The sequence below is a fragment of the Pogoniulus pusillus genome, chromosome 20 (genome assembly GCF_015220805.1).
Source record: "Pogoniulus pusillus isolate bPogPus1 chromosome 20, bPogPus1.pri, whole genome shotgun sequence".
Classification (NCBI taxonomy): Eukaryota; Metazoa; Chordata; class Aves; order Piciformes; family Lybiidae; genus Pogoniulus; species Pogoniulus pusillus.
Window position 1 is genome coordinate 22844028 of NC_087283.1, and position 24240 is coordinate 22868267.

The 24240-nt window shown below is 67.5% G+C and overlaps 2 protein-coding genes across 3 annotated transcripts; one reads left to right on the forward strand and one right to left on the reverse strand.

Moving 5' to 3' along the window:
- Nucleotides 1-1859: 1859 nt before the first annotated feature.
- PARD6A (par-6 family cell polarity regulator alpha) lies at nucleotides 1860-9023 on the forward strand. Its single transcript, XM_064160626.1, has 3 exons — nucleotides 1860-1959; nucleotides 3185-3407; nucleotides 7575-9023. The coding sequence occupies exons 1-3, from the start codon at nucleotides 1897-1899 to the stop codon at nucleotides 8357-8359; spliced, it is 1071 nt and encodes a 356-aa protein (XP_064016696.1). The 5' UTR covers nucleotides 1860-1896; the 3' UTR covers nucleotides 8360-9023.
- A 2457-nt stretch (nucleotides 9024-11480) lies between these two features.
- Nucleotides 11481-23696, reverse strand: ENKD1 (enkurin domain containing 1). Of its 2 annotated transcripts, none has more exons than XM_064160628.1 (8): nucleotides 23645-23696; nucleotides 21347-21460; nucleotides 19844-20065; nucleotides 17409-17581; nucleotides 14765-14911; nucleotides 13333-13496; nucleotides 12370-12506; nucleotides 11481-11937 (listed from the first exon to the last, which is right to left on the reverse strand). In XM_064160628.1, exons 2-8 carry the CDS (start codon nucleotides 21429-21431, stop codon nucleotides 11777-11779), a joined length of 1089 nt encoding a protein of 362 aa, XP_064016698.1. In that variant the 5' UTR covers nucleotides 21432-21460; nucleotides 23645-23696; the 3' UTR covers nucleotides 11481-11776. The 2 variants fall into 2 exon arrangements, with proteins under 2 accessions (XP_064016698.1, XP_064016697.1); XM_064160627.1 differs by having other exon boundaries at nucleotides 13333-13502.
- Nucleotides 23697-24240: the final 544 nt, after the last annotated feature.

The window sequence follows — 24240 nt, forward strand, 5'->3', positions numbered from 1 at the left end:
CATGGGCTGGGACGGGGCAAGAGGCAGAGGGCAGAGTGATCAGACAGGCTGGGCTGGGGTCACAGGATCAGAGAGCACAGGTCACAGGATGATGCTAGAGGTTGGGAAGCACCTCCGGAGATCTTCCAGTCCAACCCCCCTGGACCATCTAATCCAGGGCAGGTCACACAGGAACACATCCAGACAGGGCTGGAAAGGCTCCAGAGCAGGAGACTCCACAGCCTCTCTGGGCAGCCTGCTCCAAGCCTCCAGCACCCTCACACCAAACAAGTTTCTCCTCCTGCTCAGGTGGAACTTCCTGTGCTGCAGTTCCCATCCCTTGCCCGTGTCCTGTGCCAGGGCACAGGTGAGCAGAGGCTGTCCCTGTGCCTCCCCTCCTGACCCCCAGCCCTCAGGCACTGACAGGCACTGCTCAGGTCCCCTCTCAGCCTTCTCCCCTGCAGACTCAGCCCCAGGGCTCTCAGCCTCTCCTCACCAGGCAGTGCTGCAGTCCCTGCAGCATCCTTGCAGCCCTCTCTTGGCCTCTCTCCAGCACATCCCTGTCCCTCCTGAACTGGGCAGCCCAGAACTCGATGCAATAGTCCAGCTGTGGCCTCAGCAGGGCAGAGCAGAGGGGCAGGAGAACCTCCCTCCATCTGCTGCCCACACTCTCAATGCCCCTCAGGGCCCTATTGGCCTTCCTGGCCCCCAGGGCACATTGCTGTGCCACGCAGAACTTGGTGCCCAGCAGGACTCTGCCAGGTCCCTCTCCTTGGGGCTGCTCTCCAGCAGGCACCTCCCAGCCTGTGCCGGTGCAGTTTGGTTTTCCTTCCCAGCCACCCTTCTCCATGTCTGCCTTCAAAGTCATGGCAGGGCTCAGCTGTCCCAGCTCCTTCAGCCGGCCTGGAGGCTTCAGCCTTTCCAAAGCACAACTGCAGCCTCGTTCGGGCTGGGCTTGGTGGTCCTGGGGCTGGCAGCAGCAGGCTGGGAGCTCGCAGGCGGAGCTGGGGAGCTGGGGGCTGCCTGCACCTCCGAGCGTTGCTGCGCCTGGACCGAGCCGGTTCCACTGGGGACAGGTCCCGAGGGCAGCACCCCGGGCACAGCTCCAGGGCAGCCCCCGAGGGAAGGCGCTCTCTGGCAGCCCGTCCTGGCAGCCTGGCAGTGGGATGGGCACAGTGAGCTCCAGCAGCTCCTCTCCTTTCACTCGGTAAAGGAATTCGTCCCGCAGCGCCGCGGCACTTGCCCGCCCCACGACGGGAACAAGCCGGCGGGAAGGTGCGACCGGGGCACAAGGCAGCGTGTCCCTAGCCGGGCTGGAACCGTTCCCTGCTGCCAGGTATGCCCTGGTGGCCTGCCAGTCCCTCTGCCCAAGGACCACCGAGCCGCTGGCAGCGCGGAGAGGCAGCGCCGCGTCGGCAGCAGGGGCAGGACGTGCCCAGCTGCGCTGACATAATCCCCCGGGGGACTCCCGGGCTCCCGCCGGTGACACGCGTGGGCACGAGGCCTCCGTCAAGGGGACCCCTCGATGGTGCTACTGGTGGCGCTCCCGACGGCGGCGGGATGCCCGAGCTTACCGCGCCCGGTGCGGACGGCAGGAGCCGAGGAGCCGTGCCCGGGCGGGCCGGGGGCTGGCGAAGCGAGGCCGTCCCCGGCGCGGGGAGCGGGAGCGGCGGGGCCGGTGCGGGGAAGGGGGCGCGGTGGGGAGGGTCCGCCCGGTGCCGCCCCTCGTTACCACGGCGACGTTGTCAGCAACCCCGCGGCCACGCCCCCCGGCCCGCCGCCGCCAATGGCGGGCGCCGCCCGGCCTGCTCGCCGCTGACGTCATGGCCGGTGAAAATCCCCCGTGGCCGCGGGAGCGGCGGTGGCGGCGGCGCGGCCCCGCGGCCCGGTGCGGCCCGGCCCGGCCCGGCCCGCAGCATGGCCAAGCACCACCGCACGCCCGCCCGCGCCGCCGAGCCTGTCATCGAAGTCAAGAGCAAGGTAGGTGCCGCCGGCACCGCGGATGGGGACGGGGACGGGGACGGTTCCGCCGGGTCGCGACCGGGTGCGTCGCCTCTGCGCCGGGCAGCGGCACACGTGGGGCGGCAGCGCGCACCGGAACGCGGGAGCCAGGCCGTGCCGCTGCACCGCTCCGCGCCCCTGAGCCGCCGCTGCGACGCTGCCGCTGCCGCTGCCTCCGGGGACCTCCCCGAGGCCGGCCCGGTGGCCGCGGCGTACGTCCCGCCACCGCGGGGCTCTGCAGGGCCTCGGGGGGCCCGCCCGGCGCCGGTCGTGGGAGCGTCACCGGGGAGCGCTCGCCAAAGGCGCGCCGGTGCGCGGCGCCGGCAGCCTCGGTGTGCGCGGTGGCTCCGCCGGTGCGGGCAGCCCGGCTGCACACCTCGCCCAGCTGTGCTGTGGCCCAGCTGTGCTGCCACCCGGTCGTGCATGGCACATCCCCGGCTGTGCCAGACACATCCCCGGCTGCGCAGCTCCAGCGCGGGATGAGCCCCTCGGTGTCGTGCGCCCAGATGTGCGCCCTCGCTCCCAGCGCCGTGTGCTCGCCCAGATGTGGCGTCCCCCAGATGTGCGCTCAGCTGGGCAACCCTCACCCGGCTGTGTGCCCTCACTCAGATGTGCACCTGCGCCCAGCTGTGCCCACCCGTCCTGGCCGGCGCGCGTTCCCTGCTGCGCCCCTCTGCAGCCCTGCGCTCACCTGGCTGTGCCCTGCCCGCCCGGACGCCTGGCAGGGTGCCCAGCGCTCTCCTTCCCGGGGCTGCCCCTGCAGCCAGGGTGTGCTTCACCCTCGAGCAGCCCCATCCCTGCAGCCTTCCTCAGCCTGTTCTTAATTGGCTTCCCCTTCGTCGTGACTGAAGCAGGCCCTAATTAATGCTCTTGCTCACCGGGTGCCACGGCAGCGCCCATGTCACGGGGAAGGGCCTCCCCGGTGGCACGGTTCCCGCTGTGCCTGGTGGTACGGCCAGAGGAGCCATCCTCCCCCTCAGCCACCTCTTTGCCCCGCTGGTGTCTGGGCAGGAGGAGGGTCCCACTTCTTCCACTGTGCTTTCGGATGAGCTCTGGCCTTTGGGCAGCACTGCTTTGGTGATGCCCAGGGGTCCGGTGCTGGCAGTGCCCCGGGGCAGCGCTGCACAGTGTCCTGCCTGCATAGGTCCGGCTGGCCAGAGCCAGCCCTGCCCAGCCTCACCCTCCTCCTCCTCCCGCTCCGCAGTTTGATGCCGAGTTCCGCCGCTTCGCCATGAGCCGCTCGGGCGCAGGCAGCTTCCAGGACTTCTACCGCCTACTGCAGACGGTGCACCAGATCCCGCGGGTGGAGCTGCTGCTGGGCTACACCGACGTGCACGGGGACCTCCTGCCCATCAACAACGACGACAACTACCACAAAGCCCTCTCCTCCGCCAGCCCCCTCCTCAGGGTCATCATCCAGAAGAAAGGTAGGCAGGAGCTGGGACAGGGCACTGGGTCCAGAGGAGGGCACTGGGTCCAGAGAGAGGGCACTGGGTCCAGAGAGAGGGCACTGGGTCCAGAGAGAGGCACTGGGTCCAGAGAGAGGCACTGGGTCCAGAGAGAGGGCACTGGGTCCAGAGAGAGGCACTGGGTCCAGAGGAGGGTGCTAGATCCAGAGAAAGGCACTGGCTCCAGAGGGCACTGGCTCCAGAGGGCACTGGCTCCCTGCTCCCCATCACTGGAGACCACACCCTGTGGTGCCACTGCTTTGGTTCCATGCTTGGGCTGTGCTGGCAGTCATTTGCCAGCCACCACTGTGAGGGACAGATGTGGAGGTGGTGGCACCAGGAGCCTGCCAGAGCCCCACTGGAACTCTGACACCCACACAGGTTGTCCCTGGCATCCCTTCCATGTGGCAAAAGCATCCATGGCAGCCCGGCCCCACGTGCCAGGGTGGGCAAAGACAAACCCTGGTGCCGCTCCCCTCGGAAGTGGCACTTCCCAGCCGGGTGTGTGTGGGCTCCCAGAACACATCACGAGTGCCATGCTGGGAGCCCTGTCACTTCCCTGCCCCGAGGCACTGGCAGCCATCGTTCTGGGGGTGCCAGGTGCTGCTGAGGTTTTGGTGGTGGGAGGAGGCTCATCTCCTTGGCACCCAGGGGCTCGCCCTGACCGCAGCAGCGTTCCTGGAGAGCAGCTTCCTTACACAGGAGTAACTGCAGCAGTGTGGTGAGGATGGGCACCCTGGGCACCCTGGGCATGTCTCCTCTCCCTTCTTCTGGGCTTGGTGGCACTGAGGCTTCTTAAGCACCAAGCAAAAGTGCACAAAGCTGGAGCCTGTTTTAAAGGCCCTGGCATCCCGAGCACGGTGCCCAGAGTGACTCCGTTTCCAGCCCGCACTGCGAGTGAGGGGTGCTGGGAGTGGGCAGCCCTGGCTGCTGGGCTGCTCGTCCTGGGCTCTTCGCAATCAGGGAGGTTGGGGAAGCCCTTTAAGACCATCGAGTCCAGCCCTAACCCAAGCACCGTGACCACTTAGCGCTGCCTGGCCGCCCTGGGCGCGTTTCCTCTGGGGCCACGCGGGGTGGTGGGCACCGGTGGTGATCCGGGCTGCTGGCAGCAGGGGGCTGGAGCCTGCGCTGTGCTCCAGCACTGAGCCATCTCCCGTTCCTGGACCGACACCTGGCACCCAGGCTGTGGCACAGGGCAGCCAGCATGGGGCTCGCTGTGCCAGGGCTGCTGCGGGAGCGCTGCTCCTGCTCCCAGAGCCGCTTCACCTGGTGGCGGGAGCAGAGCGGCTTCCAGAGCCACCTCACCTGCAGGACCCCGCGGGTGACCCCACTGAGCTGGCACAGCGCAGAGGGCAGGCGGCTGTGGCCCCAGCACCACGAGCACTGCAATCGGGAGGCTCCGAAGGCAGCGCCGGCGAGCCCCAGCGCCCGGCTGTGCCCCCGGGAGAGGGACCGCGGGGCCGGCAGCGTGGCGGGAGGTGTGTGGAGAGGCCAGGAGCCAGGCCTGGGTGAGTCAGAGCTGATTTAGAATGGATCCAGGTCACCCCGGGGCTGCGCTGCCGTCGGACCAGTCTGGGTCGCTGAGGAATGTGGCCGCGGCTGGCGGCGGCTGCGCAGGCTCCGCAGGGCTGCAGCTCCCGGGGGGGGGCTCCGCCGCAGCCATAGGGGCTCCAAAAGCATGGCAAGATCCCAGAGTGCCAGGCTGGAAGGGAGCCCAGGCACCACCTGGGCCAAGCTTGCCAGGTGATGGTGGAGCTGCAGTGAGCTGGCTCAGCACCTTGGCAAGCTGGGGCTGGCAAGTGCCCAGTGCAGGGCACTCCACTGCTGCCCCTGGCAGCTGATTCCAAGGTCTGGCTGTGCTCAGGGGGAAACATTTCCTTCTGGAGCCCACTGGGAACCTTCCCAGCAGGAAAATGTCCCCAGCACCCCATGGCACTGCTGGTACCCAGGGAGTCTCCATCCTGCTGGCAGCCACCCTGTATGCACTACCCCATGCTGGGGAGATCTGCCCTGAGCCCTCTCCTCCGCAGGCGGAGCCAGCCCGGTTCGAAAACAAAGGCGAGGCTGCAGCTTGGGTCCCTCTCCCTGCCACCACCCCACCGCGTGAAGCTGTGCCCATGGGGCAGCCCGGCCAGGGACAGCTGTGCTGGCCCTCCTTGGCTGGGCTTGGCTCCCAGGAAGGGCAAGGGAAAGCCTGGCACATCCCTGGGCTTGCCCACGGGGCGCCGGGACCTGCCTGGCTCAGCGGCTGCGTGCCCCTCGGAGAGGAGCTGAAATAGCTGCGGGAAAGCCTCCGCAGCCCTTCCCCGAGCTAAAAATACGCCCGGCTGGGGCTGCGTGCAGGGAGATATTTATAACCCAGGAGCCCTGGCGGGCCGGCGTGGCCAGCCAGAAATCCCACGTCCCCCGGGCGTGGGGACAGCCCTGGCACCCCCGCAGCTGCGGCAGGGGCCGGGTGCTGCTCGGGAGGGCACTGCGGGGAACGCAGTGACGATGCAGTGCCCGGAGCTGAGCTCCCCCGCGGTGGAAAAGGCTGGGGAGAAAGCAGCGAGGCCCAGGGGAGGCTGCCCGGCAGCGCTGAGCGCAGCCACGGAGGGCATGCGGCAGAGCTCCTCCCCACGGAGCGGCCCCCAGGCAAGGTCAGTGGGGTCGAGGCTGCGTGGTGGTGCCAGATGGTGCAGTAAGTGGCAGCGGCAGGAGTCACAGCTTGGCACGTTCAGGGGCCCCGGGGGTGCTGCAGCCCTGAGGAGGGGGGCAACACACTCTGTGCCCTCAGGAGTGCCAGGGCTCTGCAGCACGCAGCCGTGGCCATGCCCACTGCCCGCCGGCACTGGCCCTGCCGCAGCGGGGACAGGGCACTCTAGGGCTGGGGTCCCCCTCAGGGAGCTGGCTGCCCCCTCCTGCTGGGGGGGCTCCCTCCCTCCAGAGCCAAAGTGGGGCACGGCCGCGGCTGCTGGGCCAGCAGGGCTGGCAGCTCTAGTGCTAAGCTGCAGAGTTCGGCGTAAAGAGTGATTAAGGCTGAATCGCTGCCTGGATGCCGCTAATCCTGCGCCCGCGGCTGCTGGGTAATCCCGGGAGATGGCTGCAGGGAAAGCCAGGCCGGCCCCAGCAGCAGGGCACTGCTGGGCAGCCTGCAGCCCAGAGGCATCAGGAGGAGTGTGGCCAGCAGTGGGGAGGTTCTGCTGCCCCTCTGCTCTGCCCTGCTGAGGCCACACCTGCACTGCCATGTCCAGTTCCAGGGACAGGGACCTGCTGGAGAGAGCCCAGGGGAGGCTGTGAGGATGCTGAAGGGCCTGGAGCATCTCTGCTGTGGAGGAAGGCTGAGAGCCCTGGGGCTGGGTAGTGTGCAGAGGAGAGGGCTGAGAGGGGACCTGAGCAGTGCCTGCAAATACTTGAAGGGTGGGTGCCAGGGTGAAGGTGCCAGGGTGAAGGTGCCAGGGTGAAGGTGCCAGGCTCTTTGGGTAGTGCCCAGTGGCAGGATAAGGACTAAGTGGAATGAGCTCAGACCCAGGAGGTTGCAGCTGAGCGTGAGGAGAAAGTTGTTTGGTGTGAGGGTGCTGGAGGCCTGGAGCAGGCTGCCCAGAGAGGCTGTGGAGTCTTCTGCACTGCAGAGCTTCCAACGCCCCTGGATGTGTTCCTGGGTGCCCTGCCCTGGGTGCCCCTGCTGGAGCAGGGGGGCTGGACTGGATGCCCTCCAGAGCTCCCTTCCAGCCCCTACCATTCTATGGCTCTACTCTCTAGGATCTACCCAGAGAGGTTGTGGAGTCTCCTTCCCTGGAGCCTTTCCATCCCTGTCTGGATATGTTTCTGTGCTCCTGCTCTGGCAGGGGTTGCACTCAGTGATCTGTGGAGGTCCTTTCCAACCCCTAACATCCTGTGATCTGTGACCCTATGAGCCTGTGATCTGTGGTCCTGTGACCTGCGATCCTGTGATCCCCAGGCAGCAGCAGCAGAGCCTGACCCTGTGCCCTCCCTGGCCCCCTCGCAGCCGAGTCAGGTGCTGGCTCTGGCAGGGGTTGGACTCGATGCTCTGTGGAGGTCCCTTCTGACCCCTAACACCCTGAGGTCTGTGACCTGCGATCCTGTGATCCCCAGGCAACAGCAGCAGCAGAGCCTGACCCTGTGCCCTCCCTTGCCCCCTCGCAGCCGAGTCTGACGCCGGCGTCTTCGGCTCCAACTCCCTGCAGCGGCGGCGGAAGGGGCTGCTGCGGCCGGCGCACTGCCGCGCCAAGCCGGCGCTGCTGATCGGGCTGCCGCAGGACTTCCGCCAGATCTCCTCCATCATCGACGTGGACATCCTGCCCGAGAGCCACCGCCGCGTGCGGCTGCACAAGCAGGGCTCCGACAGGCCCCTGGGCTTCTACATCCGCGACGGCGTCAGCGTGCGCGTGGCGCCGCAGGGCGTCGAGAAGGTTCCGGGCATCTTCATCTCGCGCCTGGTGCGGGGCGGCCTGGCCGACAGCACCGGGCTGCTGGCCGTGGGCGACGAGATCCTGGAGGTCAACGGCATCGACGTGGCCGGCAAGTCCCTGGACCAGGTGACGGACATGATGGTGGCCAACAGCCACAACCTGATCGTCACCGTCAAGCCTGCCAACCAGCGCAACAACGTCATCCGCAGCAGCAAGGCCTCGGGCAGCTCGGGGGTGTCGTCGGACAGCACCCCCAGCCAGCAGACCCCCAGCCCGGCCTCGCAGTACCTCAGCGCCGACGGCGCCCCCGAGAGCGACGAGGAAGGCGACCTGGTGATCGAGAGCGACGCCGTGCCCCTCGCCGTGCCCCTCGCCTGCCCCAATGGCGCCGCCGCTGACGGACCCCTGCCGCCCAGCTCCTCCCCGCACAGCTCCCGGGGGTCCCTGCACTCTGGGGGCAGCCACGAGGGCAGCCCGGGCCGGGGCGGGCGGGAGGATGGCACCATCCTGACCCTATAGCCACAGTGGCAAGAGGGAGGTTGGCATCCTCCTGACCCTATAGCCACGGTGGCAGGAGGGAGATTGGCATCATCCTGACCCTATAGCCACGGTGGCAGGAGGGAGGTTGGCATCCTCCTGACCCTATAGCCACGGTGGCAGGAGGGAGATTGGCATCATCCTGACCCTATAGCCACGGTGGCAGGAGGGAGGTTGGCATCCTCCTGACCCTATAGACACGGTGGTAGGTGTGAGGTTGGCACCCTGCTGACCCTATAGCCAAGGGAGGTTGGCACCCTCCTCACCCTGCAGTGCAGCAGTGGGCAGGTGATTGGCATCCTCCTTACCCATACTGCAACAGTGGCGGGTGGGAGGTTGGCAGGCTCCTGGCCCTATGGTGCGGTGGCAGGCAGGAAGTTGGCACCCTCCTGACCCTATAGCCGCGGCGGGGGCTGGCCGTGGGCACCGGGGCGATGACGAGGATGGCAGGCAGGGCTGGAGCGGGTGCTACCCACGTTCCTGGCAGCCCTGCCGTGGCCCCCTGCTGCCAGCAGGCACTGCCCCTCCGAGCCCCCTCGCCTCCCGCCCCTCCTTCTGCTTGCCCAGGTGGGTCTTCAGCTGGGTGCCAGCTGCTGCCCAGCAGCTCAGAGACTGCCACGGACAGTAAAACCTTTTCTAGAAAGCACCCCCCAGTGTCCCTGCTTACTGGCACCGCGGGGGCTGCACCCACACAGCCCTCTCAGAGCAGAAGCTGCCCCGGTGCCCTGGCACAGGGCGGGCCTGGTCCACACTACCTCCTCTGCTCCCTTCTGGCAGCCCTCGGGAGGAGGGGCACAGCAGCTGGGCACAGCTGCATGCGTCAGGCAGTGCCTGGCAGCGGCACTCTTGAGCACACAGGCTGTGGCTCTGCGGCTCCCCTGGTGACCCGGTGAGGCCCCTGCAGGCTGGCACAGGGACTCTGCGGGCTGCTGAGGCATGTCCCTCCCCCTGCACAGCCCTGATCCCTGCCACCTGGCCAGGACGTTCTGGGCAGTGAGCCTGGCATGGTGGCCTGGCGCAACGAGCCTTGCTTGTGCCCCCTGGTTGCCACCTTGGCCCCACTGTGGTGCACTTGCTACAGCTGGTGACACCTGCAGGGAGCTGGGTGGCACCTGGGCTGGCAGCAGCACCTTGGCTGTCACCCAGCCCCGCTGAGCACCGCTGGGGTGGCACAGCTGCCTTGCTCTCCTGCAGCCCCCTACCCACCTGTCCTGCTCACCCAGGGCTCCCAGTGCCCTTGCTTCCAGCACCCAAGTGCCAGGCTGATGGCAGCTCTGGCCTGGGCTTCACTGCTGGCCTGGTGCTCTGCCCTGCCCTGGGGTGCCAGGGCCAGCAGCTGCTCAGGAACCACAGGGGTGGTGGAAGAGCAAGGCCCTGACTGTGCCAGCTCTGCCAAGACCCCTGGTTGTGCTGCTGTCAAGGGCATGTGGTGGGACTGGGCAAGGAGGAGGACGAGCTGGTGCAGCTCCTGGGGCTGAAGGGATGGCACCAACTGGGCTGTGGCTGTGCAGAGCCCCAGCCCAGCCAGAGGCAGGCAGGGAGAGCCCCCGAGAGCTGCAGGGTACCCAAGCAGGGTGGCACTCCCAGCACCCAGGCGGGACCCGGGCAGAGGAGAACTGGTTCGTCCTGCCCGTGCAGGGCAGGGAGGTGCCGGGGCTGGTGCCCGTGGCCCCCGGGCCGCCCCCATGCAGCCGGCTCAGCCTGTTGGCCCCGCGGGCAGCCCCAGGGCAGCGTGGGCTGATTTTCCAGCTGGCACCTCCCCTCCTCCAGCCCTCACTGCCCAACGCTTGCCCAGCTCCTGGCAGCAGCCTCGGCCCCCAGGGCATCGCAGAGCCCACAGGCAGGACTGGTCCCCACCCCACAGGATCTTGCCAGGGATGGAGCAACCCTGGGCAGCAGAGCAGCACCCCCGCCCCGGGCACCCAGAGGAGATGGGGCCCAGGCACAGGCTGCAAGGAGGGACTTCAGGGGAACGAGTGCCCCTCGAGAGTGGCACAGCCCCAGCTGGGTGGTGGCAGCAGCCCCATCCCTGGAGATCTTCCCGAGGCATCTGGACAAGGCCCTGAGCTCTGGGGCTGGCCCAGGCCACACAGAGCCCCCTGCCAGCTCCAACTCTGCCATGCTCCTTGCAGCAGGACCTCTGCCAAGGCCTGCAGGGGTCCCTCTGGGGCTCTGGAGGGAAGGGGGCACCGAGTTCCACCTGCACGATGGCCTCTGCTCAGCCCTGCCCGGCCAGCCTGTGGGCTGAGGGCTGGCAGGAGTCAGGGCCCTCCACGACCTCCCAGCAACCTGGCACTGTGAGACCTCCCTGGCACCTCTGGGCTTCTGCAGGAGCAGGACCTGCAGCTCTCCACCTGCCTGCACCACGCCAGTGCTGCTGGTTCCTGCTGCCCACCTGCCTGCACCATGCCAGTGCTGCTGGTTCCTGCTGCCCACCTGCCTGCACCACGCCAGTGCTGCTGGTTCCTGCTGCCCACCTGCAGCTCTCCACCTGCCTGCACCATGCCAGTGCTGCTGGTTCCTGCTGCCCACCTGCAGCTCTCCACCTGCCTGCACCACGCCAGTGCTGCTGGTTCCTGCTGCCCACCTGCCTGCACCACGCCAGTGCTGCTGGTTCCTGCTGCCCACCTGCAGCTCTCCACCTGCCTGCACCACGCCAGTGCTGCTGGTTCCTGCTGCCCACCTGCAGCTCTCCACCTGCCTGCACCATGCCAGTGCTGAGCAGGTGTCCATGCCCATCGCAGGGGGGTGAGAATTGGGTGACCCTCAAGGTGCCTCCCAACTCCAACCGTTCCTTGTCCTGCCCCAGAGGCCATGGAGCCTTCTGTCTCCATCCCCTCAGAGCCCCTGCAGCCAGCCCTGCTCTTCCCTGGGCTGAAGCTCTGCATCTCTTGGCTGTCTCCAAGCTCTGCCCGAGTTGCTGAGCCCAGCCAGCAGGTCAGAGGGTGCCAAGGCAGGGGCTGTGTGCTCAGGAGCAGGGCAGGAGGGGCAGAAGGCCAAGCAAGAGGCTTCTGTGCAGGTGGCAGAACGAGCACAGCCAGGGCCCAGCTCAGGGCAAAGAGCAGGGCAGAGGACGCCGCAGGCAGCACCACAGGAGACCTCCTGCCAGTGTCTAGAAACGTGTAACAGGGGGAGAAGGGTTGCTGGTGCCAGGGTGCAGGGCAGAGAGCTGCTCTCTGAGATGCCAGGCAGCAGAGGCAGCTCCTCCAGAGCAGAGCAGGGGACGTGAGGGCATCTCCCTCCCTCTTCTGTGCCCAGGACAGAGCCCAGGGGGTGCTGGCTGCACGCTGGGCACCGAGGCTGCACTGTGTGTGCCCAGGGGCCTGCCCTTCCCTGCCCCTTCCCTCCCAGAGCGCTGCTCGTCCCTCGCCAGCAGCAGAGCACAGCCCCAGCCCCGGCTCAGGAGTCCAGCTTGATGAAGACCTTCGGCCTCGAGAAGATCCTGATGGCCTCTTCCAGCTGGGAGAGCTTCCTCTCCAGCTCCACCCTCCTCTTCTGCAGGCTGAGGGTGTCTGCGCGCACGGGCAGCATCAGCAGCTCCTTCACCAGCTGCTCCTGGCCTGTGCCCAACACCAAGCCCCAGTCAGCCAGCAGAGGGGGGTGCCACGCCTGGCACCTCGTGCCCAGCACTGCCACCCCGCTCACAGCTCAGCTGCAGCAGGACCCAGCCACCTGCTCCACCCTGGGGGAACCCAAGGCTGAGCCGCAGCCCCCGGAGGGTCCCTTCCCCCCAGAGCCTTTCTGCCAGTCCAAAGGGCAGCAGTAACCAACTGCAGCAGCAGTAACCAACTGCAGCAGCAGTAACCAACTGCAGCAGCAGCTCCCCTGGCCAGGCTGCGGGGCGCCAGCCCTGGCACCTGCGGCTGCCACCAGCCTGAAGGTTTCCCCCAGGCACACAGCTGCCAGCCCAGCCACAGCTGTACCCCACAGCCCTCTGCTCCTCCTGCTGGCCGGGACTGCCTGCTCCCCCCAGCCGCACTCCTCCCTCTTACTCTGCTCCAGGTTGCTGAGGGTCTCCAGGCGCTGGCCCTCGGGCACCAAGGAGTGCCCAGGTGGTGTGTCGGGGTCCGGCAGGCTCCGCAGCTGCTCCTCCCGCTGCCGGCGCCACAGCTCCCTCCTCTGCAGCAGGCTGGCAGGGCAGAGCAGGGCAGGGCAGCACAGCTGGCAGCAGGGGCACCCAGGGGTCAAACCCTTCAAACCCCGCTGCTCTCTGTGGCATGGCCTGAGGCCCACTCAGCTGGCACAGGCCCTCACCATGCAGGGCTACAGCCAGGTCAGGCCACATGCATGGGGTGGCAAACCTGCCCCACTGGCACTGGAGAGAGGCACCGAGGCCCACAGCAGCTCCTCAGAGCCAGAGGCTTCTGCTCCTTGCTTCTGGGCCAGACCAGAGTCCTCTCAGACCCATCTGTGGGCCAAGGATGGATGAAGCTGGACAGAGCAGCCCAGAGCCAGGGATGCTGGCAGGCAACAGCAGGGCACAGCAGAGAGCCAAAGCACTGGCACCAGGGCCAGCCCTAGGGCAGGGTCACTCAGCAACCCACCACAGCCTCACAGCTCCACAGAGGGCATCAGGCTGGGAGGGACCCTCCAGGGGCATCCTCTGCAACCTCTTTTCTCTCTGAAAATTGTGCCAGGGGAGGCTTAGGCTGGAGAGGAGGAGAAATGTCTCTGCTGGTGCAGTGGTCAGGGCTTGGCAGAGGCTGCCCAGGGAGTGCCCCTGGCTGGAGGTGCTGCAGAGCTGTGTGGCCATGGCACCTGGGCAGAGGGTTTGGTGCCCAGGGTGGGGCTGGGTTGCTGCTGGCCTGGATGCTCTCAGAGAGCTTGCCCAGCTCGAGCCACCCTGCGGTGCCCAGGCGGCAGCAGGGCCCTGGCTCCTCGTCTCTCTGCACAGAAGCTGGGCATGGTGAAGGGCAGTGGGCACAGTCCCATGCACCAGCCTGGGCTGTACTTACTACTGGGGCACGTGGCCCTTCTGCTGCCTGTTGTAGTCCTCCTGCTCCTGCTGCTTCTGCTCCAGCAGCTCTGCCAGCGCCTGCAGGGACTGGGAGCGCCGCAGCGGTGCCCGCTTGGCGTTGCGGGCATTGTGCTTGATGAAGTCAATGCCCCTGCCCTCCACCTGCAGCTGCAAGGAGAAAAGGGCAGGCCTGGCACAGCCCTGGCACGGCCCTTGTCTCCAGCAGGGGTAAAGCAAAGAAGCACCACAGCAGACACTGCACTGCAGGTGTAGGACGGGCACAGCCCCTGCCCATCCTGCTGCGAGTGCGAAGCCGCAGGCAGGCAGAGGCTGTGGGCACCAAGCACCGTGCCTCAGACTGGCATGAGGCCCCCAGGCTGACCCTGTGCCCTCAGAGCAAAGGACAGAGAGAGCCAGGCTGGGCACAGCCCACGTGGCTCCTGGCAGTGCATCTGGAGCCCACCAGGCCAGTGGCAAGGTCAGAGGAAATCCTGCCCAGGCCCTCCCCAGGCCTGGCAGGGCAGGAGCTGAGCTGGTGCTGGGGGCACTGCCCAGGCAGGTTGGACTGGATCCTGGAGGTCTCTTCCAACCTGGGTGGTTCTGTGACACAGCCTCCTCTGATCACAGCTCCTCCAGGGCAGAAGGGCACTCGAGGTGGGGTCAAGGTTCCCCTCCTCAGGAGCTGCTGCCCTGGCTCAGTTACCCAAACCAAGTGCCAAGGCCAGGCTGGCCAAGCGCAGGAGCCTGAGGGCATGCAGCGGCCTGGGGCCCCCCAGGCTGCCCAAAAGGTCCAGCTGCCAGCAGGGGTTTGACCCCACAAAGCAGCCCCACCTCCCAGACTGGCACCCAGTGCCCAGCAGCCACAGCTCCTTGGATGCCCAAATGCCCAGGGCCTCCTGGGAGGGGCAGCTCTGCCAGCAGAGCGAGGGGGGCTGGGGTTGGCAAAGGCACCACACCAGGCTGCACCAGAGGGGTGGCAGTGGCACCCCCTGCACACCCTCCTTGCCACCCCGGGCACCTCCTGCACACCCTCCTTGCCCCCCCAGGCACCCCCTGCACACCCTCCTTGCCCCCCCAGACACCCCCTGCACACCCTCCTTGCCACCCCGGGCACCCCCTGCACACCCTCCCTGCCACCCCAGGCACCCCCAGCACACCCTCCTTGCCCCCCCAGGCACCCCCTGCACACCCTCCTTGCCACCCCGGGCACCCCCTGCACACCCTCCTTGCCACCCCGGGCACCCCCTGCACACCCTCCTTGCCCCCCCAGGCACCCCCTGCACACCCTCCTTGCCCCCCCAGCCAGCACAGAGCTCACTGCTCCGGCACAGCTCTGCCCCGGTGCTACCGGAGGCAGGCAGAGGGCATGGCAGGAGGCAGAGGGCAGTGCCAGGGTGCCCCCGGCTGGGCACAGCTGGAGTGCAGCTCACCTTGGCCCCTGCAGCCTCTGGGTCTGCTCCTGCCTCGGCTCGGGCAGGCTGCGGGGACGGCGACCTGCAGGGCTTGATGCCAGGGCCGCAGGCAGAGTGTGCCCGCAGAAAGTTGAGAGCCTGGGGGGGCGCAGGTTGGCAGCTCTCCTGGCAAAGGCAAGCACAGACCCGCGGCAGGGCCTCGGAATGGGGCACCGCTGGAGCCCCCTTCCCACCCAGCCCCCCCCGCGGCTGGAGCAGAGAGCCTGAGGCAGCCCAGCCCGGGACAGAGGCCAGGGGAGCCAGGGGGGCATCCTGCCAGCCCCTGCCTGCTGCCAGTCCCTGCCTGCTGCCAGCCCCTGCCTGCTGCCAGCCCCTGCCTGCTGCCAGTCCCTGCCTGCTGCCAGCCCCTGCCTGCTGCCAGCCCCTGCCTGCTGCCAGCCTCCTGCATCCTGCCAGCCCCTGCCTGCTGCCAGTCCCTGCCTGCTGCCAGTCCCTGCCTGCTGCCAGCCTCCTGCATCCTGCCAGCCCCTGCCTGCTGCCAGCCCCTGCCTGCTGCCAGCCTCCTGCATCCTGCCAGACCCTGCCTGCTGCCAGCCCCTCTGCATCCTGCCAGCCCCTGCCTGCTGCCAGCCTCTCTGCATCCTGCCAGCCTCCTGCCTGCTGCCAGACCCTGCCTGCTGTCAGCCTCTCTGCATCCTGCCAGCCCCTGCCTGCAGCCAGCCACTCTGCATCCTGCCAGCCCCTGCCTGCTGCCAGCCCCTGCCTGCTGCCAGCCTCCTGCATCCTGCCAGCCCCTGCCTGCTGCCAGCCTCTCTGCATCCTGCCAGCCTCCTGCCTGCTGCCAGTCCCTGTCTGCTGCCAGCCTCTCTGCATCCTGCCAGCCCCTGCCTGCTGCCAGCCACTCTGCATCCTGCCAGCCCCTGCCTGCTGCCAGCCCCTGCCTGCTGCCAGCCCTGCTGCATCCTGCCAGCCCCTGCCTGCCGCCAGCCCCTCTGCATCCTGCCAGACCCTGCCTGCTGCCAGCTTCCTACATCCTGCCAGCCCCTGCCTGCTGCCAGCCCTGCCTGCTGCCAGCCTCCTGCATCCTGCCAGCCCCTGCCTGCTGCCAGCCTCTCTGCATCCTGCCAGCCCCTGCCTGCTGCCAGCCCCTGCCTGCTGCCAGCCCTGCTGCATCCTGCCAGCCCCTGCCTGCTGCCAGCCTCTCTGCATCCTGCCAGCCCCTGCCTGCTGCCAGCCCCTGCCTGCTGCCAGCCCTGCTGCATCCTGCCAGCCCCTGCCTGCTGCCAGCCCCTCTGCATCTTGCCAGCCCCTGCCTGCTGCCAGCCCTGCATCCTGCCAGCCCCTCTGCATCCTGCCAGACCATGCCTGCTGCCACCCTCTCTGCATCCTGCCAGCCTCCTGCCTGCTGCCAGCCCTGCCTGCTGCCAGCCTCTCTGCATCCTGCCAGCCCCTGCCTGCTGCCACCTCTGCCTGCTGCCAGCCTCTCTGCATCCTGCCAGCCCCTGCCTGCTGCCACCTCTGCCTGCTGCCACCCCGTCTCCTGCCACCCTCCTGCCTCCTGCCACCCCCCTGCCTCCTGCCACCTCTCTCTGCAGGAGTCCCCAGGGCACAAGAGCTCATCAGGCAGCAGCTGCTGTGCAGAGACCTCCCCCAGAACAGAAGTGCTCTCGGAAGGGTCAGAGGTGCCACAGAGGTTGGTGGCACAGCAGGGACACAGCAGCTGGCTCAGAAATCATCCTGCCAGCCTCTGCAGCTGGCATCTGCACAGAGGTTCAGTGCCAGAAGGTGGTGACCCAGCAGGACCACAGCCTGGGTTGGGTCTGACCTTAAGAGTGGGAGGCAAAAGGATGGGGGCAGGCTCTTGCCAGTGGTGCCCAGGGACAGAACAACGGGCAAGGGGCACAAAGTGGCACCCAGGAGGAGAAAGTTTGGTGAGGCTGCTGGAGCCTGGAGCAGGCTGCCCAGAGAGGCTTCCAACCCCTGCCTGGGCACTGTGCTGCTGGGCAGGCTGCAGTGGGTGCCCTGCTGGGGCAGGGGCTTGGAGTGGCTGACCCCAGAGGTCCCTCCCAACCTCGCCCTGCTGGCACCCTGTGGATCTGGAGATGTACAGCCAGGGTGGGCCCACAGGGTGGCAGGACTGGGGTCAGGGCTTGGCACAGCCTGAAGCCTGCCCCTGAGCACCAGGAGCTGTGCCACCACAGCTTTGTAGCACAATCAGCCTTGCCCCAACCCTGGGAAGAGGCAAAGCCTGCTGGATGCTGCTCTGGGCAGGGCACACCCCAGGGGAGGCAGCTGTGCCCTCCTCACAGCCCCCACGGGGCCAGGCAGCAGCCCCCAGGCAGAGGGTGGCATCAGCTTTGCCCTGCCTTGGGCAGACAGGGGGGGCACTGCTAATGGCTCTCCAGACCCAGCTGCGCCCCTTCTGTCACCTGCTTCAGCACCAAGCTGCACCCAGGCCTCGGGCTGTGCCAGGGCAGGCTCGGGTTGGGCACTAGGAGCAGCTCCTGCCCAGCCCTGGCACAGGCTGCCCGGGCGGGTGCTGCAGTCCCCATGCCCGTAGGGGGTGCTGAGGGCTGCGGCTGGGCGGTGCCAGCACCGAGAGCCTCGTGGCTGACCCACGTGTGCCAGGCCAGGAGGGGGCAGCAGCTCAGTGGGTACCAACCTGCAGCTTGGCCTTGACCTTGGACTCCACCTGCTGGTACCTCTGGGACTTCCAGAGGGCTCTCACAGGCCGGGGCTGGCTCTGCTCCCGGGCTTGCTCCTTCTCCTTGCACTGCCTCTGGATCTCCTTTATCCTCCTCAGGTTCTCCTTCTCGTGGTCCTTGGCCTCCTTCCCTGCACAGGAGGGGACACAGCCCTTGGGCACTGCCCCATGGCACTGCCACACAGCCCACAGCTGCTCCTAACAACCTCCTCCTCTGGCCCCTCCTGCAGGGAGAGATGGAGAGAGGGGATCCTGCCCCTCCAATCTGCTCAGCCCTCACCTGCAGGGCTGGGGCCAGGTCTGCTGCCCCCCAGCACAGGAAGGGCCTGGAGCTGCTGGGCAGGGGCCAGAGGAGGCCACCAAGAGGCTGAGAGGCTGCTGGAGAAGCTCTGCTGTGGGCACAGGCTGGCAGAGTTGGGGCTGTGCAGCCTGGGGAGGAGAAGGCTGCAGGGAGAGCTGAGAGCAGCCTTGCAGTGCCTGAAGGGGCTGCAGGGGAGCTGGGGAGGGACTTTGGGCAAGGGCTGGCAGTGCCAGGAGGAGGGAGAATGGCTCTGAGCTGGGAGAGGGGAGAGGCAGAGTGGAGAGGAGGGAGGACTTGTTGGCAGTGAGGGTGGGCAGAGCCTGGCACAGGTTGCCCAGGGAGGTGTTCAATGCCAGGCTGGATGAGCACCCTGGGTCAGTGCCCAACTCAGCAGCCTGTGGTGTTTCTGGATGGGCAGAGGGGCTGGGTAACAGCAGAGCCTTCAAGCTGAGCTGCTCCTGGTGCCAGGCTCAGCTCCTGTGCCACATTCCAGGGGGCATCACCAAGGCTGTGGATATCTCTCTGTCATGGAATCAAAACTGATCCTCTCCTTGGGCTGCCCAGACAGAGCTCAAACTGGCACAGCCAGGCCCTCTCCCACTCCCCCTCCTGCCTGGCCACAGCAGCTGTGGCAGCCACCAAGCTGGCATCTACCATGCTGGCACCATGGGGCAATGCTGAAGGGAAGGCTCCTGAAGACCTCTCAGAGGGGTGTCCTTGGCACACACACAGAGACCCTTCCCAAGCCCTGCCTGGCTCCCCTGCCCGTGCAGGTTCCACCTGATGCAGCCTCAGGCACCCATGAGCTGGGAGCTGTCACCAGTGGAGTCCCCCAGGGACCAGAGCTGGGCCCAGTCCTCTTCAACAGCTTCATCAGTGCCACTGCTGAGGGCACAGACAGACAGAGGCTGCTCAGCAGGTTTGCTGCTGACACCAAGCTGGGAGGCTTGGCTGAGCCAGCTGCAGGCTGTGCTGCCACCCAGAGAGCCCTGGGCACAGAGCTGGGCACAGAGGAGCCAAAGGAGGCTCAGCAAGGCCAAGGGCAGAGTCCTGCACCTGGGGAGGAAGAGCAAACTGCAGCAGCAGAGGCTGGGAGGTGACTGCTGGAGAGCAGCCCCAAGGAGAGGGCCCTGGGGGTGCTGGGGCAGAGCATCCCTGGCACAGCAATGTGCCCTGGGGGCCAAGAGGCCAATGGGGGCCTGGGGGGCACTCAGCAGAGTGTGCCCAGCAGAGCCAGGGAGCTTCTCCTGCCCCTCTGCTCTGCCCTGCTGAGAGCTCCTCTTGAGCCCTGCCTTCAGTTTGGGGCTCCCCAGGTGCAGAGGGACAGGAACTGCTGGAGAGGGTCCAGGGGAGGCTGTGAGGATGCTGAGGGGCCTGGAGCAGTGCCTGGGGAGGAGAGGCTGAGGGCCCTGGGGCTGCTTAGGCTGGAGAAGAGAAGGCTGAGAGGGGATTGGATCAATGTCTGCAACTCTCTGAGGGCTGGGGGCAGGAGGGGGGGACAGGCTCTGCTCACTGCTCCCTGGGCTAGGCCAAGCAGCAGTGGATGGAAGCTGCAGCACAGGAGGCTCAGCTCAGCACAAGGGCAACTTCTTGGCTGGAAGGGTCCCAGAGCCTGGCACAGGCTGCCCAGAGAGGCTGTGGAGTCTCCTTCTCTGGAGCCTTCCCAGCCCTGTCTGGATGTGTTCCTGTGTGCCCTGAGCTGGATTGTGTGGCCCTGCTCTGGCAGGGGGTTGGGCTGGATGAGCTCCTTGGGTCCCTTCCCACCCCTGGCACCTGTGAGCCTGTGCTGAGGCTCCTGCCCCTGCCCTGGGGCACACACTGGGTGGCACTGACCCTTGCCAGCATCCCTCAGCAGTCTCTCACCTCCAGCCAGCCCCTGAGGTCCCAGTGCCTTTTTCCCAGCCCCTGGAATCAGAGAGGCCACAGCAGCCCTGGCTGCCACCCCAGGGCCACCACTGTTGGCCAAGCACAGCAGCTGTGGTGCCCAGCCCCGTGCCACTCAGGCAGTGCCCAGTCAGGAGGCAGAGCTGAGGCATCCTCCCCAGCCCAGCTGCCCCACCCTGGGTGCCAGGCAGTGCCTCCCTGTACTCACTCCTGGCTGGCAGGGCCCCGTCAAGGGAGATGCCTTGGAGGTGCAGCAGGAGGCCGAGGGTCCCCTTCTGCCCCCGCTCCAGGAAGCTCCTCCCGCTGGGCCGGATGCGAGGAGCTGGCAGCCCGCGGGCACTGCCCGGCGCCGGGCACAGGCTGGCAGCTGGGGCCAGGGGCCCAGAGGCACATCCCAGCTGCTGAGAATTCCCTTCCAGCCTCCCTCGAGCTGCAGGGGAGGAAAGAGAAGGACATCAGCAGGGCAGGATCTGACCACAGAACCACACAGGGCCGGGAGGGACCCCAGGGACCACCCAGCCCCAGCCCTGCCCTGAGCAGGGACAGACGCAGCAGGAGCAGACCTCTGGGGTCAGGCAGTGCAGCCTAGCACCCAACCCTGCCAGCTGCTGAGCCCTGGCACCAGCGCCTCAGGCCTGGGGACTCCACCACCTCCCCGGGCAGCCCATCCCAATGCCAACCCCTGCCATGGGCAGGCTGCCCACAGCCACCTCCAGCCTGGCCTGAGGCACCTCCAGGCATGAGGCTTCCAGCACCTCCCTGGGCAACCTGTGCCAGGCTCTCAGCACCCTCCTGCTGAGCAGCTCCTTCCTGGCATCCAATCTCCATCTCCCCACTCCTACTTCTGCTCCATCCCCCCCAGCCCTAGCACCCCCCACACCCTCACAAGTCCCTCCCCAGCTCTCCTGCAGCCCCTGCAGAAGCTCTCCCTGCAGCCTTCTCCTCCCCAGCCTGCACAGCCCCAACTCTGCCAGCCTGTGCCCACAGCAGGGCAGCTCCAGCCCTCTGAGCATCCTCCTGCCCTCCTCTGGGCACCTTCCAGCCCTCTCCTGGCACAGGTTCCAGAGCTGGGCACAGGGCTGCAGCTGTGGGCTCAGCAGAGCAGAGTAGAGGGCACAATCCCCTCCCTGGCCCTGCTGCCCACACTGCTGCTGCTGCAGCCCAGCCTCTGCTGGGCTCTCTGGGCTGCCAGTGCCCACTGCTGCCTCAGGCTGAGCTTCTCAGCCACCGGCACCCCCAGGTCCCTCTGCCCAGGGCTGCTCTCCAGCCTGGCACTGCCCAGCCTCTCTCGGTGCCTGGCATTGCCCTGACCCAGCTGCAGGACCTTGCCCTTGGTCTGGCTGAACCCCCTGAGGTTGGCCTGGGCACAGCTCTGCAGCCTGCCCAGGTGCCTCTGGCTGGCTCCTTCCCTCCAGCTGCCAGCTGCAGCACACAGCTTGGTGCTGCTGGAGCTGCTGAGGCTGCCTCAGTGCCACTGCCCAGCAGCCTTCACCCGCAGCCTACAAACACCACCCAAGGCCCCTCCCATCCCTGCCCTCTGCCTCCCAGCTCTCAGCCTGCTGTGAACAACACTTCCAGGATCACCACCCCTGAGGGGCCCCTGCAGCAGGGTGGGCACCACCGAGGATGCCACAGAGGGAGGTCCTCAGCCCAGCAAACTGCCCTGGCAAAGCAGAGCCACAGGCAGCTGGCACAGGCCCCAGGGACTCACCTGAGCAGGGACGTGTGGGACAGGCTGGAAGCAGATCAGGATCTGGAGGGATGGGGCCAGAGATCCTGGAGGGGCCCTCACACATCCTGCTGCCCTCTGGCCCCACCCAGACTCCTGTGGGGGAGAGGGGACAGGGACAGGTGAGCCCTGCACAGGCACAGAGACCACTGCTGGGGGAGAGGGGACAGGGACAGGTGAGCCAAGTCCCTCTCCTCAGGGCTGCTCTCCAGCCTGGCACTGCCCAGCCTGCATTGGTGCTTGGCATTGCCTCCACCCAGCTGCAGCACCTTGCCCTTAGCCTTGTGCTTGGCTTGTGCCCACCTCTGCAGCCTGCCCAGGTGCCTCTGGCTGCCATCCCTGCCCTGCAGCCTGCCTGCTGCAGCACACAGCTTGGTGTGGGCAGCAAACCTGCTGGGGCTGCACTCAGTGCCTGTGTCCATGGCAGCCACAATGTCACACTGCAGGGCAGAGCAGAGGGCACACACAGGACCCTGTGAACCACAGCTTCCTTTCATGGCTGATGTTTGGCACTGGAGTCAAGGCAACCACAACAGAGGGACGAGGCCTTGGCAGGTGCTTGTCACAGCCCTGAAGTGCTTCCTCTTCTTCACACACCATGGAGGTGCTGTGCCCAGGTCCCTGGCAGGGCAGCTGCTACCACACACAGAGCTGAAGCAAACTCAGCTGCCAGCCTGTCTGAGCCAAGCTCTGCAGGCAGCAGGGAAAAACAAAAGCTGAGAGCAGCAGTGCAAGGCTGCAGCAAAGCCAAGGGCTGAGCCCTGGTCCTGGCTGAGAGCAGCAGTGCAAAGCTGCACCAAAGCCAAGGGCTCAGCCCTGGTCCTGGCTGAGAGCAGCAGTGCAAAGCTGCACCAAAGCCAAGGGCTCAGCCCTGGTCCTGGCTGAGAGCAGCAGAGCAAGGCTGCAGCAAAGCCAAGGGCTCAGCCCTGGTCCTGGCTGAGAGCAGCAGAGCAAGGCTGCAGCAAAGCCAAGGGCTGAGCCCTAGTCCTGGCTGAGAGCAGCAGAGCAAGGCTGCAGCAAAGCCAAGGGCTCAGCCCTGGTCCTGGCTGTTTGCTTCCTTCCTCACTGGTTGAGGCTGGTGGAAAGCAGGACCAGATCAACCTCCGTGCCCAAGGGCTGCACAGGGATGCCAGGGCTGTGCCTCTGGCAGAAGCAGGGGTCAGGAAATGAGGTGTGTGTCCTGCAACCCTACCCAGTGACCTTACTCCATGCCTCTGCTTTCCCCTTGCAGCTGGAGCAGGGCAGATCAACCCTCTCCCTTTAATGCTACTCCTGGTGCCAGCTCTGCCCCCTCTGCCAGTTTCCAGGAGCCATCTTCTCTTTTCCCTCTGAAAATTGTGCCAGGGGAGGCTTAGGCTGGAGAGGAGGAGAAATGTCTCTGCTGGTGCAGTGGTCAGGGCTTGGCAGAGGCTGCCCAGGGAGTGCCCCTGGCTGGAGGTGCTGCAGAGCTGTGTGGCCATGGCACCTGGGCAGAGGGTTTGGTGCCCAGGGTGGGGCTGGGTCACTGCTGGCCTGGATGCTCCCAGAGAGCTTTCCCAGCCCAAACCATGCTGTGACTGTGAGCTGGGGGCAGGTTGGCTTCAGGGTCACGTTAGGGGCTGGGGCAGGGGCAGGTTGGGGTTAGGGTTGGGGATGAAGGCAGAGGTCAGTTAGGGTCAGGCAGGGTTAGAACTGGGTTCAGGGTTGGATGGTAGGGCCGAGGTCAGGTTAAGCTTAGGAGCAGTACCAAGGGTCTAGATCCATACAGGCAGGAGGGTTTGGCTGAGGGCTGGGGTCTGCCCCCCCGAGCCCAGCCTGCTTGTTCAGCCTGCCCAAGGGCTCCGACCTGCCTCCTGCGGCCGCTGCACGGGGCCAGGCTGGCGCTGCCAGGCGGGCAGGGACTGGCACGGGCAAGGCAGAGGTGCGGCCAAGCCTGCGCAGAGCCAAGGCAGGAGGACAGCCCAGGAGCGGCTTCGCCTTCGCCCGGGGATCGCCGCCCGAGGCCCCCGCGGAGCTTACAGCGCAGCTTGGGCGGCACTGGGCTGGGCTCCGGTGGGCACCGACCCGAGCGCGGCCGAGCCCCGGGGCCCGGATCCCCCGGGAAAGCCCTTCCCGGCCCCCCCGAGCGCCCGGCTGGGAGCCGAACCGCCCAGCGCTGCCCCGGGGGAGGCTGCGCTGCCCACCGAGCGGCTCTGCCCCTCGCAGCCCCTGCCCGGCACCCCCAGCCCGGCTGCCGCACCGCGCACAGCCCCGGGGAGGCCTCGGCCCGGGGATCCCTCCGGCTGCCCGGACAGCACTCACCGCGGGCGGCAGGGCAGGAGCTGGGGCTGGCAGGCGGCAGGGCAGGCAGCAGGGCAGGCAGCAGGGCAGGCGGCACCCGGGGCCGGTCCCGCCGCTCTCCCGCAGCCGCTTCCGCCGGCAGGGGCGGGGGGGCCGCGCCCGGGGCGGGCCCTGCCCGGAGCGGCGCCGGGACGCGGGGCGGGGGCACTGCCGAAGCGATGCCCTCAGGCGGGCAGGGGCGGCCCCGGTTGGGCTTCGCTACCCAGCGAAGGAGGAGTCGCTGGCCCCGCTCTGCCCTCGGCCTGCCCTGCCCGCGGGGATCGCTCCGGGGCGCTGTGGCGGGCACGGCCCGGGGCGGGAGCGAGCTGCGCCCGGGCAGCTCCCGAGTGCGGCGCGGAACGGAGCAGCGAGCTACGGAGCCTGCCCCTGCCCCTGCCTCTGCCCCTGCTCCTGCCCCTGCCCCTGCTCCTGCCTCTGCCCCTGCCCCTGCCCCTGCCTCTGCCCCTGCTCCTGCCCCTGCCCCTGCTCCTGCCTCTGCCCCTGCCCCTGCCTCTGCCTCTGCCCCTGCCCCTGCTCCTGCCCCTGCCCCTGCCTCTGCCCCTGCCCCTGCCTCTGCC

Bases quoted from the DNA above. Each gene is read 5' to 3' on its own strand.
- PARD6A (XM_064160626.1), top strand. From the start codon at position 1,897: ATGGCCAAGCACCACCGCACGCCCGCCCGCGCCGCCGAGCCTGTCATC. The intron at 1,960-3,184 runs GTAGGTGCCGCC...CCCGCTCCGCAG, and splicing joins TCATCGAAGTCAAGAGCAAG to TTTGATGCCGAGTTCCGCCG. The intron at 3,408-7,574 runs GTAGGCAGGAGC...GCCCCCTCGCAG, and splicing joins GGTCATCATCCAGAAGAAAG to CCGAGTCTGACGCCGGCGTC.
- ENKD1 (XM_064160627.1), bottom strand. From the start codon at position 21,431: ATGTGTGAGGGCCCCTCCAGGATCTCTGGCCCCATCCCTCCAGATCCT. The intron at 14,912-17,408 runs GTTGGTACCCAC...TGCCTTTGCCAG, and splicing joins AGGTCAAGGCCAAGCTGCAG to GAGAGCTGCCAACCTGCGCC. The intron at 13,503-14,764 runs GTGAGCTGCACT...TTCTCCTTGCAG, and splicing joins CAGAGGCTGCAGGGGCCAAG to CTGCAGGTGGAGGGCAGGGG.